Below are 18380 nucleotides of genomic sequence, written 5' to 3'. Positions count from 1 at the left end.
TTACTTCAACAAAACCATTTCCTAAATGAACCTTAATTTCCAAACATTTCTCTTGCTTGAAAACCTTCAAGAAGGTCAATAAAGCCCCCATGTTCTTAGTCAATGAGCATGCCTTAATATTAAGCTAGAATCTTGGTGGTGGTGGGGAGTGGATTTTGTTCTGACTTCCAAGGGAGTTCTGGCTAGTGGGATTTGTAATGAATAAAATGACACCCTTATTTAACAACCATGAACATCATAGGAGGAATATTTCCATCCCTTCCCCCATGCATAGTGAGCCATGTTAACTTCCAGACACTGTTGCCTCAGGCAGGGGTCATATCAGCTTCCATGACAGTCCTACTGATGGGCTGGCTTGGAGGGATCTCATAGCCTGCAACATCTGTTCATTAACTTCTCTTTGGGTCCCTTCTTGGCAGCTGGTGCCTCGGGATCACCGATACTACCCTCTAACCCTAACATGCTAGTCTAGCATCTTCTCTGCTGTGGGTTTCCAGCCCCGTCTTACGATACACCCTGCAGCAACGGTTTGAAAAGGAAGTTGAGGCTGCCACATGGGAAATCCCATCCCCGTTCTCAGGACAGGATGGGAGATCTGATTCTTGTAACTCCTTAGGGAGGAATGGCCAGCGCTTAGTCTCAGCAGTCAACCCAAGTCACGGTTCATACTAACCTCTTTAATCAAAGAGTCATCGACTGGGACGTTAAGAGTGTCACAGACTTTAAAGAACGTCTCTTTCTCTACGTATCCAGAATCCTCCTTGTCATATATTTGAAATGCTTCGCGGAGGTTATCTTTGCAGGAATGGTCTTTCAGGTGCATCTGGATTGTGTCTATCAGGGTCTCCAGGTCCTGTGCCTTAGGCTCCTCCACAGCTTGCTGGCTGTAAAGAAAAGGAGGAGATGACTGGATATATATATTCATTCTTGACCAATCGTACCTCAGTGACCTCAGTGACCAAGGCTATTAATTGGTGAAATCTGCAAAGCATTTAAAAAAAAAAAAGCAAAACAAAAACCAGCTGACTGGCTGCTGCTAGTGGCTGAACTCCACATCGTAAGGGCTGATCTAGGGCAGTGTTTGAATGGCGTCCCTTCTTGTCATCAGTTAAATCACTCTTCCACAAAGTACCCGGTCTCATGTACTGCCATTCCCTATTTGCTATTAGGAATCCTGTTGGCCTCTACCATTGCAGACTAACATTGCCTCATCCAAACCCAAGTGCTGGAGTGCTTAGAAGTTCTGCATGTCACTATGCAGACAGGAATCTCTCGCCCTCCTTTCAATTCTCAGTGAGTTATAAAAGGCCATCAATGGGAGCTTAGAGACTGCTCTAGGGGATGGGCAGGAGTTTAGACTTTGCATTGCTGAATCCATGGAGAGATCAGCAGCAGAGCGTTAGGAAGAGGGATGTCTGTCCCTTCCCAACAGGACAGTAAATAGAAGCTCAATTTGTACTTCCTCTGAGTACAAAGCTGGTTCTAAAACTAAGGAATGTCGGTGCCAGCGAAGACTCCCTCACATTCCTAAATCCTTTCAGAATAAAATACACTCAGAAGTTATCCCCACACTCCTGTAAGCATTTATGTTTCTCAGTGATGAGAAAACGGACTTGAAGGTGCTATGACGTAATCCTGATGCCACAACAGAGGCAAGATCAGAACTTGTGTCTCTTCCCATTCCTAACAATTTTATATCCTAATTCCCTCTCACTGAGTCCCTCTCTCCGTGACTCCCCCAGGCCTTCTCTGCTCTTCTTATGGATAATATTCAGAACCTCACTGAGTAAAACAGCATGGTTTAGCTCCTGGTTCATTCTATTTCTTAACCATTCATTTGTATGTGGTTGTGCACACATCCAGAAGAAGGCGTCTGGTCCCTGAGAGCCAGAGGGATGCCAGTTGGTTGCATGTTGAGCCATCTCCCCAGCCCTAGGTTCCACTGTAGCCTGCAGCAGCCATTGTGGGCTCTGAGGCAGGGGACGTAGTGTGGTCTCTCAGGATCTTTTCGGAAAGAAGAAACAAAAATCTAGCAAAGACTTTTCTTTTCCTTTTTTTTCTTTCTTTCTTTTTTTTATTTTTATTTTTTATTTATTTATTTATTTATTTTTGAGGCATAGTCTTACTGCGAAGAGCTAAGCTGGCCTAAACTGTGTAGACAAGAATGGCCTCTAATTTACTGGGATTACCTGCCTCTGCTTTCTGAGTGCTGGGATTAAAAGTGTGAGCCACCAAAACCAGCTCCAAGCAGTGAATCTCAAACAATGTATCCTGAGAAAGAACCACGGACTCTATGGAAAGACTGTTCTGATCAGTCAAACTGTCCAAAAGAAGGAAATGAGCTAAATAATTTACACTTTAATCGAGCAATACAGTAAAGATGCAGCCACTGATAACATTGTAGAAAGAAAATGTGTTGTTAGCAAGAGATTTGAGGAACCTACGTGTGTATAGAGTGCTAGCTTTTGTCTAAAACCTATAGAAGTATAAAAAGATATATTTGAAATTTTTTGTTTAAAGAAACCGCTTTTAAAGAGAAAAGTGTGAGGCTGGACTCAGCAGCTAAAATCACTTGTTCTTGCAGAAGACTTGGGTTCTGTTTCCAGTGCCCACATGGTGGCTCACAACCACCTGTAACTCCAGTTCCAGGGGATCCTATGCCTCTTCCTGGCCTCTTTGGGCACCAAGCACGCATGTGATGCACATATATACACACAGGCAAAACATACTAATGAATATATATTTTAAAATAAATTAAAAAAACAGGGCTGGAGAAATTACTTAGCAGTTAAAACTGCATCCTGTTTTGAGGAAGAGCTGAATTCAGTCCAGCAGCTCAGAACTGTAACCCTAAGAGTCTAGAAGGACAGTGGTGGCCACGCACACCTTTAATCCCAGCACTCGGGAGGCAGAGGCAGGTGGATCTCTCAGTTTGAGACCAGCCTGGTCTGTAGAGTGAGCTCCAGAATAGACCCAGGACTGTTACACAGAGAAAACCTGTCAGAAGAAAGGAAAGAAGGGGGGGGGGGGGAGAGAGAGAGAGAGAGAGAGAGAGAGAGAGAGAGAGAGAGAGAGAGAGAGAGAGAGAGACCTAGCAACAGAGAGAAGTATATAGATGGAAATGTGACTGTAATGTTTTCTTAAAGCATTTAACTATTGACGCTTCATAAAATGTTCTAAAATATCTGAAATGTTCATGATAGACTGCAAAGCCAGTAAATAGTACCCAAGAAGTATTATATCTTATATGTCTGTTAAACAACCAAATATTAGAAATAGTTGCCTCTGGTTTACTAGGGTTTTTCAACTAGTTTTGCTTCCTTCACCTTTTATAACCTAAGTTTTGTTCCCTCTGTTCTGTTTTCCTTGCTGCTCTTGAGACACAGGCTCACTGTGGAGCCCATGCTAGCTCTTAACTCCCAGTCCTCGGGCAAACCTTCTAAGCACTGGAATTGTGAGCATGCACTACCACCCCGGGTTACTCCCTTAAATTTTAAGCAGATACTACTTTTATAGCAAGGCGAATGCAATTAAAATGTCACAAAACTCCCTAGTAGAGAAAGGGTCCCATGAATCATCTACTATAGAAGCAGAATATGATTATCTGATTCACTTATACTAAAATGTAAGTGAATAGGCAGGCGACCATCTTCATGACAGGAAGTACCTAAGCCTCCATCTCCTCGGGACATAAGGTTTTCTGCCGGCCACTATGTTAATACATAAAATTATCAGATCATTTGGGGGAAATACATACTTCTATACACCCCGAAGGACCCAGATACCCACTCCTCTTCAAGCAGCAGAGAAAACACCCATGCAGCGTGGAAGAGATGCGGGTGGATGGCAGTGGGTAGTGGTGCTTAGCTTCCCACCAAAGCCCCATCTGGGTACCTGTGTGGGTTCAGGTGTTCCCTAGGGCCGGCTGCTTCTCTGCCTGCTTTTGTCCTTTTTGTTCATAGCTGGTTTTATATGACACTTTAAAATATTTTGCCTTGTTTCTATTTCAAAATTAATTTCTTAAGTTTTTCTGAACATCAGCATATTCTTTAAATATTTTGAAATGATTATTTTCCTAAAACCAGCTAATTTTGTTGTTTCTCAAGTGCCCCCTCTTACAACTGAATTTGCCTGTTATTTATTTCATACAAGAATTTAAATTGCTTCAAAAAGTCATGAACTGTTGGCGGGGGGAGGGCTTGGATTTTCTTTTTCTTTCTTTCTTTCTTTTTTTTTTTGTTGTTTTTGACTTGGATTTCAGATGATATGTGTTTAAGGCCAGAGTTCTTCTCAATATTTTATTTTTCTAGTATTTGTTTGGAGTGATACAGCCCAGGCAATGAAATGGGAAAAAAAAAAAGAAGAACTTGGTAGGTCGTAGGTATGGGATTCTGAGAAAGTCTTTTTAAAATTTAATTAATGAATTATAGTTTTTGTTTGCTTGGTTGGTTGTTTTGATTTTGTTTTCATTTTTTTTTTAACACAGGCTCTCATAAGTTCAGGTTGGCTCTGAACTCCTGTCTCCAGCTGAGAACAACTATCTGCCTCTAGCTAATGTAGTACCTGAAAAACATAAACCCATTCTGGGCTAAGCCAATGGGAGATTGTTTCTGCTGTCATTGTTGTAGGTACCAAGTGTGTTCAAAAGCAACTCTCATTAACAGCTTGCTTTAAATCAAGAGGAGGTGGTGATATTGAAAATGAGAGATCAGAAGGAAGAGGTATTTTAAGGTCAAACTAAAGGACACACTGGCTTTGGGATCTGCTTTAAAATATACGGTTCCTTTAAGGAGAAAAGGACGGAGCTAACCCATGTGGATAGCCTCCTCTACCCATGTGGATAGCCTCCTCTACCCGTGTGGATAGCCTCCTCTACGGGCACGGAGCTGGTGCTTCCCATGTCACTACAGCTCCTAGCTCAAGCCTAGAAGAGAGCAAGAGAAACGGAGAGGAAGAGCAGGGGTGCTGGGAGAGGAAGTGACAAATGGCTTTTCAGTTGTAACCAGCATTTCAAAAGACACCGTAAACAGGCAGAAAAGAACACAGATATCAATTCAGAATGGCTAGGACAGAGAGCGACTCACACTTGTAAGGTCTAGTGAGTTTAGAGGGGCAAGCACAAAGACAAACCCAGGATCTTGAGAAACAGCAACCTGGACGACCTAAATAGAAAGATGTAGCCGATGGGCTCTCAGAGGGGATACCAGACTCTGACTCCTCAGCCTCCAAAGGAAGGTGGTAAAAAGTAATTAATACTGTCTGTACACCAAACTAGCTAACTGGGAAGGGAGGAGTCAGGAAACTATGAAATGGGCCAAATCCAGCTGAAGACTATTCTTCATTCGGGAAGATCTATCGGAACACACCCACTCCTATTCATTTTCTTTTGTCTGAGGCTGCTTTTGTGCTGGAAGGGTGGGGTTGGGTATTTCCAAGAGATGCTATGACTGAATCACCCAGTATCCGAGCCTCTGCAGACAAAGGGCTTGCCAGCCTCTGCTCTAGCTCACAGCTCCCTATGTCTCACATGCTTGCTTAAGTTAGTATTAATGTAAGGTCTAATGCAGGAGCAAGCTCAAATATCTGCTCAACTAATGAGTACGTGAGGCTACTTTGTTTGAAAACCATCAATGACCTTCAGGAAAGCAATTTGTGGATTCTCAAGCAGGTAGGGAGGAAATGGTCACAGATGCACAATTGAAGCCTTCCATTTGGAAAAGGTGAAAAAAGAAGAACACATAGACATTCTGAAGGAGAGACAGGAGAACTGGGGAAGGGCCCACTCTGTTGCTTTATGTCACATTTGGCTTTTTTTTTTTAAGGCTTAAGCATTTAATGCATATGAGTATTTTGCCTGTGTGAATGTATGTGTACCACGTGCGTCAAGTCTGGTACCTGTGGAGGTCAGAAGACAGCATCAGCTCCACTGGAACTGGAGTGAGGGATAATTGTGAGCCATCCTGTGTGTGCTGGGAGCTGGACTGAACTGAACCCAGGCTCTCCGAAAGAACAGCCTGTGCTCTCAATTGTGGAGAGCCATCTCCCCGGTCCTTGATTTCATATTGGAATTGCAAAGCGATCATTAAAGAGTGGGGGCTTGAAGACGATGGGAGAGTAAAAGAGATGCCTGACTCTCTATAGATGTGCATTCATACTGGCCACAGAGACAGACTTCGTGTTCAAAGTGGGCTGATGTGGCACATACATGGTTTTTATCCTTAAATTTGAGTTCACAAATTCTTTCACAAAGAAAGGCCTGGAGAGATGGTTCTGTGGTTAAGACTCTGGCTGTTATTTCAGAGGTCCCAGATTCAGTTCTCAGCCCCCAGATAATGGCTCACAACCATCTATGACTCTGATTCTAGGGGTTCCCGAGCCTTATTCTAGGCCTGGTGGGTACCAGGCACGCAGACATATGCAGGCAAAACATCCATATACATAAAATAATTATTGTTTTAAAATCGCAAAAGAGATCCCAGACTCCCTAAGAACTTCAAGCTGAAATCAGTATTCAGTTAATTTCCTGTGTGCTATGCTAATTTTCTGCCTCAGGGAAAACAATGGCCAGCTGCTCCAAAATCCATCTTCTAGTAATTGTTACCTTCCATAAAAAGACACAGACTTAAGCCAGATGGTGGTGGCTCGCGCTTTTAACCCTAGCACTCCAGGGGCAGAGGCAGGTGGATCTCTGAGTTCAAGGCCAGCATGGTCTACAGAGTGAGTTCCAGGACAGCCAGGGCTGCACAGAGGAACCCTGTCTGGAACAAAACAAAAGAAAATATGCAGGTCCTTGGGAACATCTTAAAATCATTAGTTGAATGAGGGATGTGCATTTCCTATTGTAGGGTTTATTATAGATTGGGATACATAAAGGGCCAAAGTTGGAAGGGCTTGAAGATACCCCAGGATTTATGTCATTTTCGAGCATTTCCTTTCTTAGAGAACAGCTGAAGGAAGGAAGGACAGAAACACGGAAAGCAACAGAAACACGGAAAACAGCAGCCCTCTCAATCCAAATCCCGCTTTCCCCCGCACTTTCATTGTTACAGTGGTCTGGGAGCCCCTAGTGTACTTTCCCCCACGGCTTAATATAAAATAAGGTTTTGCTGGTAGCATGCTTAAGCAAATAGCTCCCAGGGCCCACTGGTATTTGCACAGACACGGGAGAATAGAAGGGACCCTTTTGAGAAGGAGTTGAATTGAACATAATGGCCATGAATACCAAGTGGGCCTTTAGAGCGCACCATGCAGCCTCCCACTTTCCTAGACAGTCGCACTATTTCTGCAGTTCTCACGAACCAGGGTGGATAGAGGGACGTTAAAGGGAGAAGGGAGAGGGCCGCAACCCTCCCCCTCGGGTATCTGGATTAAGCCTCTCACTGAACAGTATCAAGTCACCTGTGAAGGACTTGAAATCCCATTCTTGAGAAAAATCTCATAAGCAAGATAATGAACAGGTTTATAATCAAGACATGTGCCTTGGCTCCGTGTGACCTATGATGCAGTAAGAACCCTTTGACCTTTCTGGGCCTGTGGTTTAGTCAGAACTCTTTCTTTTCTTTAAACATTTATTATTCATTTCATAAACCATTGATAACCTCTGTTAATTAAGATACAATCGGTTTATTATCTATGTACTTTTGCGGTACTAGAGATTAAACACGAGACCTCACACATGCTAGGCGAATGTTCTCCCTCTGAGCTACATCCTCAGACTCATTTTACTTTGTTTTCGAGACATGGCTTCACCATGTCCGTCAGGCATGCTTGAAGCCCGGAGCAGCCAGACCACAGGCCTGGGCTCTAAAGACTGGCAAGGAGAGTTCTTTAGAGAAAATAATTATATCAAAATGTTTCTAGTTAATCTTTCAGATCCTCTGAGTAATGTGTTCTCAGTAGCCACCAATATGCACGCACTATTATTAATACACTTAAATATGACTCCCCCCGCCCCGGAGCCTGGGCCCTCCCTAGGGTATGTCCAACAGTCTTTTTTTTCCAACATCTCCTCTAACACCCTTCTCCCCACTCCCCTCTCCTCTCTCCCTCCCTCTCCACTTCTCCTTTCCAACCTTCTTCCCCCTCCCTCCTTCCTCCTTCTCTCTTTCCTTCCCCATCCTTACTTCTCCCTCCCCCGCCTCCTCCTGGAACTCTCTCTCTTTTCTCCTTCCTCCCTCTTTCTGTCCCTCCTCTATGCCTTTGCTTCAAATTCTATAAAAATCTCTCTTTTCATAAACAGATCTTAACTTTGCTTCATACCCACTCACCTAGAATTTCTTTCCTACAGCAGACAGTTCTGGCTACCCTTGAACAGAGTGCTCCTCAGGCCACACTGACACAAAGACCATTTACACACACGCACACACACACACACACACACACACACACACACACACATTTAACATCCCTAGAATTAAGATACATTTCTTTTATGTTTTTTTTTTAATTTTTGTTTTTCAAGACAGGGTTTCTCTGTGTAACAGCCCTGGCTGTTCTGGAACTCACTCTTGTAGGCTATGCTGGCCTCGAACTCACAGAGATCTGCCTGCTTCGGCCTCCCGAGTGCTAGGATTAAAGTTGTGTCCCACTGCTAGGCTAAGATATACATTTTTCAATTGATGGTGAATAAAGATTATAATTGGTCATATTTTTTCTGTTGCAGTAGTAAGCAAAATGTATTTAATTTGTTGTTCATTCTCTTGATGTTTTATGCATATATATACATATAGCCTATATATTCAATAAAGTAAAGCATTTCACAAATTTCAGTTCCTACTGTACGCCACACTAACACAAACAATTAGAAAGGCTTGCCAACCACATTTTTCCTGTTCATCTGTGCCTATTCCCTTAGGTTCTGACTTCTTGTCAAAAAGGTCAAAGTTTCCGGGAATAATGCCTAGACTCCTGGGGTCTCCCAAGGCCCTTGTCAGGGTCTTCTACAAGGTGAAAAATAACAACACTGTGACTGTTTGTCTTTTTGCTCCTTTTTCCCCACAAGCACTCAAGAATTTCCCCAAATATTATGCAATAAATGATGTTTTTCCTGGACTGAATTTAAAACATAAAAATTCAGCTGTCTCCTCTTTAAAAAAAAAAAAAAACCCCAGACATTAAAGGTATTCTCAAAAATGTAAAGCGCAGTTCTTCCCAACAGTTATTTTTGTTTGGAAGGCAGAAAACATAGTTATTTTCCACAGAAACTGTTTTCTTTCGGCGGCTCAGTTCATAGTGTCTTGACTAGCATGTGTGAGGCCCTAGATTCGATCCCCAACACCATGTAAAGCCAGGAGTGGTGGCATATGCACATGCCTATGATCCCAATGTGTGGGAGGCACAGTCAGGGACTCATAACTCCAGCCAGCCTCAGCTATATATCAATTCCCAGGCTAGCTGGGCATACATGTAAGCCTGTCTAAAGAAACGTTACCTCTGTTAGTGTATTATTCTAAAATGAAGTATTTTTACATTGTCAGATAGGACTTCTAACATGCTAACTACAGACTAAAAGCCCTTTATGGTCCTGTTGTGACAAATGCCCCTGGGATGGCTATTCTTGGTTGTCAACTTGACTACATCTAGAAACAACTGTGAGGGGTTTCTAATTAGGTCTTTTGAGGTGAGAAGATTCACCTTTAATCTGACCTGCACCTTCTGCTTACATCCTATATAAAGGACACGGAAGAAGAAACCTGGTTCTCTTTGCCTGCTTGACCTTGGTCTCGAGGGCAAGTCCATTCCTTTACTGGCACTAAAGAATAGTCCTAGTTCTTCGAGATTCTGGTGTATACTGAAGACTGGCTGAGACACACAGCCCTGTGTACTGAACAACTATTGGATCTGTGGATCTTCTGCTGCTAAACGGTCATTGTTGGACTAGCTGGATCACAGCCTGTAACCCACTCTAATAAATCCTCTCTCTTTCTCCTGTCTCTCTCTGTCTCCTCTATTTCTCTCATATATACATATGAGGTATATTCATATATCTACATTCATTCTGTCAGTTCTGTGCCTCTAAAGAACCCTGGCAAATACAGTCCCCCATAAGCTCATATCTCATCACTTGGTCCCCAGTTGGTGGCACTGCGTAGGGAAGCTGTGGAACCTTTGTGAGGAGGAGCCCTGCTGGAGGAGGTACTTCACTGGGGAGAGGTTGTTTCTAGTCCAGCCTCACTTCCCACTCTTCTCTTTGGCACCTCCTGCTCCTGCTACAGTGCCTTGATGGAGGAGGGTTATCTGTCTATTGTGTTATTTTCACTGGTCAATAAAGAGACTGCCTTGGCCCCTTGATAGGACAGAAAATTAGGTAGGCGGAGCTAACAGAACAAAATGCTGGGAAGAGGGCTATGAGCCAGATGCCATGGAGCCAGCCACCAGGTCAGACATGCTGAATCTTTTCCGGTAAGCCACTACCTCGTGGTGCTACCACGAGATTATTAGAAATGGGTTAATATTCAAGATGTGAGAGTTAGCCAGTAACTAACTCTCTAGAGATAATGGGCCAGGCAGTATTTAAATGAATACAACTTATGTGTTGTTATTTCCGGGGCTAAGCTAGCCGTGCGGGAGCTGGGCAGGATGAAAAGCAGGCCTGCCTGCAGCCCCTCACTACAGTGCCTGCTACTTCCTGCTATGCCTCTCCCACCGCCACAATGGACTCTCACCCTCTGGAATCAGAAGGCAAATAAACTCCTCTTTCTATCAGCTGCCTTAGTCATAGTATTTTACCACAGCAACAGAAAAGGAACTGATACAGGTGTAAAGTATTTTTTTTTAAGTTTGAGTGTCCTGAAACTACTTTTTTTTTTTTTTAAGGATAACTGCCCTGGATAAACAGTGCATCTACCTAGTGCCGAGTTCTCTCCACCTACTCACTAAATCCCATCATTCTGTCTCTCACACTTCAGCCAGTCTGAGCATCTCTCGCACATCTACCAGTTCCCTTCCCCAAAGAATTTTAACATACACCAATATGGTTGTTGTTGCTTGAGACAGGGTCTTGCCTGTGATGCCTCAAATTTGCGATAGTGCAAATAGGCAGCTTTTGTGTTAATTTTTGTTTGTACTTTTTCCCATCTTCAACCAAACACAAGACAAAACTTTCAGCTGACTGCACCTCCTCTGCCAGCTACTGTTCCATTTCTCTGCTCCCCTTTGAGCAAACTTCCTCATAAACACCAGGTGTACATTTTACACAGAGCGCTTCCCATCCTCACTCACATCTTCCTCTTTTGAGCTTTCCTACCATCTAACTGTGCTGAAAATCCTCACTGAAGTACTCGGTCCCCTCTAACAAACTCCTTTACACAGAGTCCCCATCATCCCTGTCTTCCTGCTGCTCAGACCCCAGTCTTAGCATCTTCTTTAGCTCTGTTAACTCTCTCACATCCCGAGTAACTTACCTTTCATCTCATTGGCTCAGCCAATTAGATCACTTCCTTGTTTCTGTCACCTTCATGAGAGTGAAAGAAGTATCTCCTACAGTATTGTTTCTCTTCTTTTTAAATATCTATGTATTACATATACAGTGTTCTGTTCTGTGTGTGTATGCCTGAAGGCTAGAAGAGGACACCAGATCTCATTGTAGATGGCTGTGAGCATTGAACTCAGGCATTGAACTCAGGACCTCTGGGAGAGCAGCCGGTGCTCTTGCTCTTAACCTCTGAGCCATCTCTCCAGCCCTACAGTATTGTTTCTAATCTCCCTCTTGATCTCTCCCCGCCCCCCCCTTCTCTCTCTCTCTCTCTCTCTCTCTCTTCCTTCCCACTCCCTCTCAATGTCACAAGCACAGACTGACCTCAAACTCCCAATGTAGCTGAGTGAGGCTGGTCTTGAAACGCTTGATCCTTCTGCTTGTCCCTCTGAAGTGCTAGAATTAGGTTTGCCGCACCACTTGTGACTCTGACTGGCATATCAGCACAGCAGCGGGCTGGTCCTTTAAAAGCCTATGTCACACCTATTATTCTTCTACTCCGAGACTCCCAAACGGATCACACCTTCATTCAGAGAAAGTTGGTATCTTCCCAAATACCCAGTGGCTCTTATGCAATCTAGCTCCTTGCTAATTTCCCTTTCCGGTTGTCTTCTCCTTAGCTTTCTAAGTTCAACACTTGGCCCTCCTTATCTCCCTCACTCATTCTAGCCATTCTCATTCGTCCGTTTCTTGCCAGTTCCTTGACCATGCTAAGCGGAGCATGCTACCTGGCAGGTCTCTGTATTCAACAGTCCCACATCCACACATCTACCCAGAGAACTCCCTTCCCTTCAAGGGTTTGCTCAGTGTTGCCCTCTGAGGTGGTTCCCATCTGCCAAGCAAGTGCACACCACTGCCAGCCTCCAGAAATGCTTGTTATCTCTAGGTCCTTTAATTTTGTATGGTATTTATCACTGACTGTGCTGTATGATCTGCTTGTATTACTCTCTGTTCATTCCTGCTTAGGTCAGTCCAGAAAGACAGCAACTTCTCAGCTGTTTTGCTTACTGAACAGACCAGTGGCCTAGTGATGACGTCTGAAACTGATACGACGGGCATCCATTCAACCATTATTTGCTACAGGTATAAACTGGGAAAACTTCTAAGGTGGTGGTTATTATGCCGAGCCCAAGAAGCCATCTACATCTGCCTGACAGCTCCAGCTTGGGGGGGAAAAAAAGTTGAAATTCTAGAATATCATTATGCTTTGATTTCGACAAGAATTCCTTTCTGGCAGCCTGCATTGATGGCTCAGTGGCTCAGCATGCTTGCAGTGCGAGCACCCAGTAAGAGCAGCTCAGGTCCCAGCATTTGTGTAAAAACAAAACAAAAAACCCTGGTGGTGGCTGCACCCTCCACCCCAGTGCCGTGGGGAGCAGAGACAAGGGGATCATTGGGTTGCTGGCCACCAGCCTAGACCCAGACTTAGTGAGAGGCTCTGCCTCAAAGAAATAAGGCATAGCACAATGGAACAGGGTGCTTAATGTTCTCCTCTGGCCTCTGGACATGGGTGAACAGCCCTGGGTACCTATGTACCTATGCACATATACCACATACAACACACACAGAATGGAATTGCTTTCTAAATAGCTTGCATGTGCCAAATCCCGACCCTAGGCAGTCCAACATACTTTTCTGATTCTGGTGCCGGAGCCTCCTGCACATCCTGCTTCTGGATACGGTTCTTGATGGAGGCGAGGGCTTCCGGGGAATACTGGGAAGCGTTGCTCTCCATGTATTTTAAAACGTATTCATCTGTATCAAGGATGACGAACCGATGGCCGAACACTGAGGAGAAAGTGTTACACTTAGTTCAGCTTTGCTTCTCTCATGCAGTCAGGAGCAGACACTGTTAACCTTCTAGCAATAAATCCAACAGGAATCACCTGTGGCCGGCAGGTGAATCCATTTGTTTTGTTGTTGTTGTTCTGTTTGCTTGCTTGCTTTTGAGACAATGTCTCTCTACAAAGTCCTGGTTGTCCCAGACCTCACTATGTACACCAGGCTGGCCTTGAACTCACAGAGATCCACCTGCCTTCTGCCTCCCAAGTGCTGGGATTGAAGGTGTGTGCTAATTAATACTGCCTGGCCAGACTGGTGAATTTTGAAAAGCTGTATACATTAATATTCAGTGATTTTCTTGGGTTCCTCGTGTTAGTATCTAACAAATGGAGCCAATATATACAATAACATAGTATCAACAAATGCAACCAATTTAGAATTTAACTGATAAGCAAGGAGATTAAGAAATGGAAGCATGAATACTATCAAATTAGCATCATCACAGCCCAGTTGCTTCTTATAAGGCTTAAGAATGCATTAAATTACAGCAAGTTCATTTTCCAAGCCATCAGGAAACTCTAAGCCAGGTTTAGGCTTACCCTCAATCACGGCACCAATGAAGAAGTCACTTGGTCCATAGTAGACAGGGTTGTCAACCGAAGAGAACGGTTTAACAACTTTAGTTCTGCCCAGGAATTTACCCCCAATGATACCAGAATTTCGAACAGGAGGCTCAAAGATACTGATCATATCGGTGGCAAGAAAATAAGAGAAGATAAAGCGCCGGTCTTTGTCTTCCGGGATTGGGGATTCCTAGAAAAATGGATAAAGAGAATGTCAAGGCTCATACTCTTTCCAGGAAGCCCAAAATGAAACCAAGCTGAATTCATATAAACATGCCATGTATTGAGGGTCTGGCTGGGACAAACAGGCTTCATTTTGGGAAAGGAGGCCACCCCAATGTAGCTCGGGTTGATTGCTGCCTTGTGGGAGTGCAGGCCCAGAAGAAAACTCTGGGTTTCTATATACGAACCTCTGGCTTTCATATGTTGACTTGAGAATTCAAAGCAAAGAGTAGAAGAGCTTCAGTAAGTCACAAGAGGAAGACTGGAATGCAGAAGAGAACCACAAGGGCAAAGCACTGGAAAGACACCAGGCTGAGCACAGTTCCCCAGCCGCATGGCTCCCAGGGACACGGTCATCCCCCCACCCCATCCCAACCCCCCCCCGGGCCGCATGGCCCCTCAGCCTCATGGCCCCCTATTTGCATGCCCCCCCAGCCACCTGCCCCCCCCCAGCCACATGGCTCCCAGGGACATGGCCCCCCAACCACATGGCCCCCTAGTTGCAAGGCCCCCCAGTCGCATGACCACCCCAGCCGCATGCCCCCTCCAGCCACATGGCTCCTCAGGCAAGAGGCTCCCCAACATGTGGCTCCCAGCAGAGGGAAGTCTCATCTGAAAGGTAAGCCAGGCAACACAGCAAGTCTACAGACTTGACAAGACTCAACTACAGTACAGAAGAGTCCCCAGCTCAGAGGGCAGGCGGCTGGGCACAATTTTGAGAACTGTTTTTCAAACTGTTGTTTTAACACTGAGAACAGTATTAAACTGGGGGCCTGAGAACCGGCGACATACACAAGTATAAAGTCAGTTTGACATGGAGGAGGAGGCTTAGAGAAGGCTCCATTGAGCAGCAGCGGAGTGCAGGAGGCCCGGATGTTGACGAACCAAGAAGAGCAGGTAACAAGAGGCTAAACTGAGGCAGGAAAGTGTGCCCGGAAAAGAGTGCCAACTTTGCGTGTCTCACCAACTGAGAATAAACCGGCTTTGCAGCCTTGAGCCTTTGCTCAGGGAGTAGATAACATCCAGGGTTACTATCTGCTGTGAGGTACCTGCTGGAGAGAGAGTCCAAGAACTCTGACATTCCAGTGGACTACCTGTACATTCAAAGCTATGTCCCTCCCACAGAATGATTGCATTGTGTTTCTATTGCTGTGGGAAAACAAAAAAACAAAAAACGCCACCACGAACAAGGTTTGTTTTGGGCTCACGGTTGTGGGGCATTAGAGTCCATGATGCTGGAGCAGCTGCTGAAGATCACGTGTTTAAACACTATCCGCAGGCAGAGAGAACTAACTGGGAATGGCATGGTGCATTGTTTCTCAGCCTCAAGGCTCCACCCCATCCCCTCTGTGACAAACCTCTTCCAGCAAAACCACACCTCCTAACAGTGTCAAAAAGTAAACTAGGAACCAAGTATTCAAATGTTCATGATTTACTGGTAACATCTCACTCATACCACCACAGTGGCCAATACTTAGGATTGAGGAAGTATGGGACAGGCCTTCTGCCACTACAGGGCTCAGTGGGGTGCAGTGGGTGCCTTTTCTACCCCTAAGGCACTTAGAGCCCACTCACGGCTACAGTATTAGCTACCCCGAGGTTATTTCCTGTTCCTTCTCCCTCACGCTGTTCTAGCTATAATCTCCTGAACAAGGTTAAGCCTAAGGTGTGTGGCAGTCACACCTCCCGTGCTTCTCCCTGAAGGGTGTATTTTCTCAACTCTTCATTACTTCATTACTCTGTTTACAGTAGGGTTTGTGCATGTACTTTTTAAGATTAAGGAATTTCCAGTACTTAAGAGATTTATTTTAAAATGCAATGGATTTATTTTATTTTATTTTTCGTTTTTCGAGACAGGGTTTCTCTGTAGGCTTTGGACCAGGCTGGCCTCAAACTCGCAGAGATTCGCCTAGACACTTAGCTTGGGCATTGTTTCTAAGTCACATGAACCCATCTCATAGACAAAGCCATATATGTATTTTGTAAAGAACTTCAATGTAAAGATGCCTTAAGATTTTCTGTCCGCACAGGATTGACTTAATTGTTATCAGAAAACTAGGAAGAATGACTGAGGCAAACACAGTGCCTGTAGGCATCAGGATTTGGTCTGGCCCTAAGATAGAACAGAAGTCACTTGGGCTGTTGTAAAATACAAATGACATCTCTCACAAGGATGAGTTTTATGGCCTAGAAGTAATGCTTAAGGTTTTGGGGTGAAGGGTCTGAGATAGGCAAACATAATTCTGAGGGATATGGTGAAGTCTGGCTCATCAGATAGCAAGGGATCACCAGGTTGAAAATTAGGCCCATTTCCAGCATTCCAGGAGGAAGACTGGTAAAATATCTCCTCCCTTTGAAGGATGCCTGTGCATTTAAGCTACCTGGCTTCTCCAGATTTTAACTGTGCACGCAAGAGCCTTTTGTCCTCTACAGTGCACAAACCTGAAGGCAAAACACGCATACATATGAAATAATTGAAACTTTCAAAAGGCAACCTCGATTAAGTTAGTATAATTCAACTTTTTATAGTTAATATAAAATAATACATTTAGATATCATAGCTAGTACTAAAAATCAATAAGACATAATTTCTGTTCTTCAAGAAATATTCTCAGGAAGGGTCTATCAATGCACAAATGATTCAAATATGATGTAGAAATCTACAGTTGCTTAACAGGCAAAATGGATGAAAAATTTGAGGTATAGAAAGGAGAGATTATGGATCTAGGAATGGCTCATGGGGGGGTCAGGAATTGAGCTGGATCTTGGTTCAGAAGCACTATACTTAGTACTACCTAACATTTCTGAAGGCTGGCTACCACATACAGTGTTTGCTGTAGCGAACACGTGACTATAACACTGTGACTCTATACCCTACGGACAAAATGAACAATTGTCCAATGTGCTGAGATAGAGGAAAAACATCTTGGGTATAAAAATATGCCTCACCAGTACAGCCAGATAGCGGAGCACCTTGTTGTCATTCACCAACATTTTAATGACATCTTTTCTGGGAGCTTTGGGAATGAGAGAAAAACAATTCTGAGCAGAATCTTCGATCAGTCCATAGCCATTGTATGGAGGTAACTCCTGGAAATAAACAGGAAGAAAGAGGTGAGGCTCTTGGTACTAACATCACGAACACGTGCGTGTCTTCTTCGGTGTCTGCTCACAAGCACGTACTCCAAAGCAACTCCTGAGGACTGCACATTCGTGGTCAACCTGGGTTACATAATCAGACCTTGTCTGAGAAGTAAATGAATAAGCATCTCATTCTTGACAAGTCACAAGACATATTTAAAAAGTAGGAAATTGGTACATAAAGGGAAAAAGTTAAGAAGCAGAGGTTATCCCTGGGAAAGATCCAGGGAGGGTATGCTTGACAATGGCTTTAAAACAACTATCTTAACAATGCTCCTAGCGGGCAGCCCACATGGTGGTGGTGGGGGGTGTGCAGTACGTGCCACAGAAGCTCACAACCTAAACTTGAACCCTGAAATCCACAGTAAAAAAACAGAGTCAACTCCCAAAAGTTCTCCCCTGACTTTCACATACATACCATGGTATGCACACGGCACGCGCGCACATACGTGCACACACACACACACATACTCACACACATACACACATACACACACACAGTTTTTTAAAATGCTTAAAGAATTAAAGGGAGATGTGAAAAGTCTCAAGAAAAAATATAGTATAAGAAAGTGAAATATCAATCAAGTCAGAAAACCTAAAATAAAACCAAAATTAAATTTTAAAAAGGATCAGTGAGATGGCCCAATGAATAATAGTGCTCACAAACAACCTGAGTTCAATCCCAGAACACACAGGGTAGGAAGAGAGATGATTCCCATCAAATTTCCCCCCTTACCTCCATTTTCATGCCATGAGCACATGAAAAAAAATAAATTATAAATTTAAAAAATTACAGAGTTGAAAATTAAAATGAACTAAAATGAAATTTTCACTCTTAGGAATCAAAAGCAAATTTAAGTAAACAGAAGAGTGAATGATCCCAGAAGAATGATACCCAGGTACGGCTGGGCATGCCTGTAATCCCATCACTTGGAGGTAATGACAGGAGGGTCAGGAGTTCAAGGACAGCCTTGGTTACATAGCTAGTTCAAGGATGGCTTGGGCTATATTAAACCCTTGGAGAGCGGAGAAAGGGAGAGGGAGAAAAAGAGAGAAAGAAGGAGTGGGGAGGAGGGAGGAAAGACAGAAGGAAGGGAGGAAGGGAAGAAGGGAAGAAGGGAGGAAGGAAGGAAGGAAGG

At 44.0% G+C, this 18380-nt stretch overlaps 1 protein-coding gene across 1 annotated transcript in view; it reads right to left on the bottom strand.

Annotated features, from left to right (window-relative positions):
* Efhc1 (EF-hand domain containing 1) overlaps positions 1-18380 on the bottom strand; it is a 43762-nt gene that overhangs the window by 966 nt on the left and 24416 nt on the right. The window contains exons 7-10 of the mRNA XM_087898014.1: positions 17050-17190; positions 13855-14068; positions 13105-13261; positions 674-884 (exon numbers count right to left, since the gene is read on the bottom strand). Of these exons, the coding sequence (XP_087754140.1) occupies positions 674-884; positions 13105-13261; positions 13855-14068; positions 17050-17190 (723 nt within the window). The remainder of the gene's footprint in view (positions 1-673; positions 885-13104; positions 13262-13854; positions 14069-17049; positions 17191-18380) is intronic.

This window comes from Myodes glareolus, chromosome 18 (assembly GCF_982192425.1).
Source record: "Myodes glareolus chromosome 18, mMyoGla1.1, whole genome shotgun sequence".
Classification (NCBI taxonomy): Eukaryota; Metazoa; Chordata; class Mammalia; order Rodentia; family Cricetidae; genus Myodes; species Myodes glareolus.
This window is presented reverse-complemented; position numbering and strand designations above follow the sequence as displayed.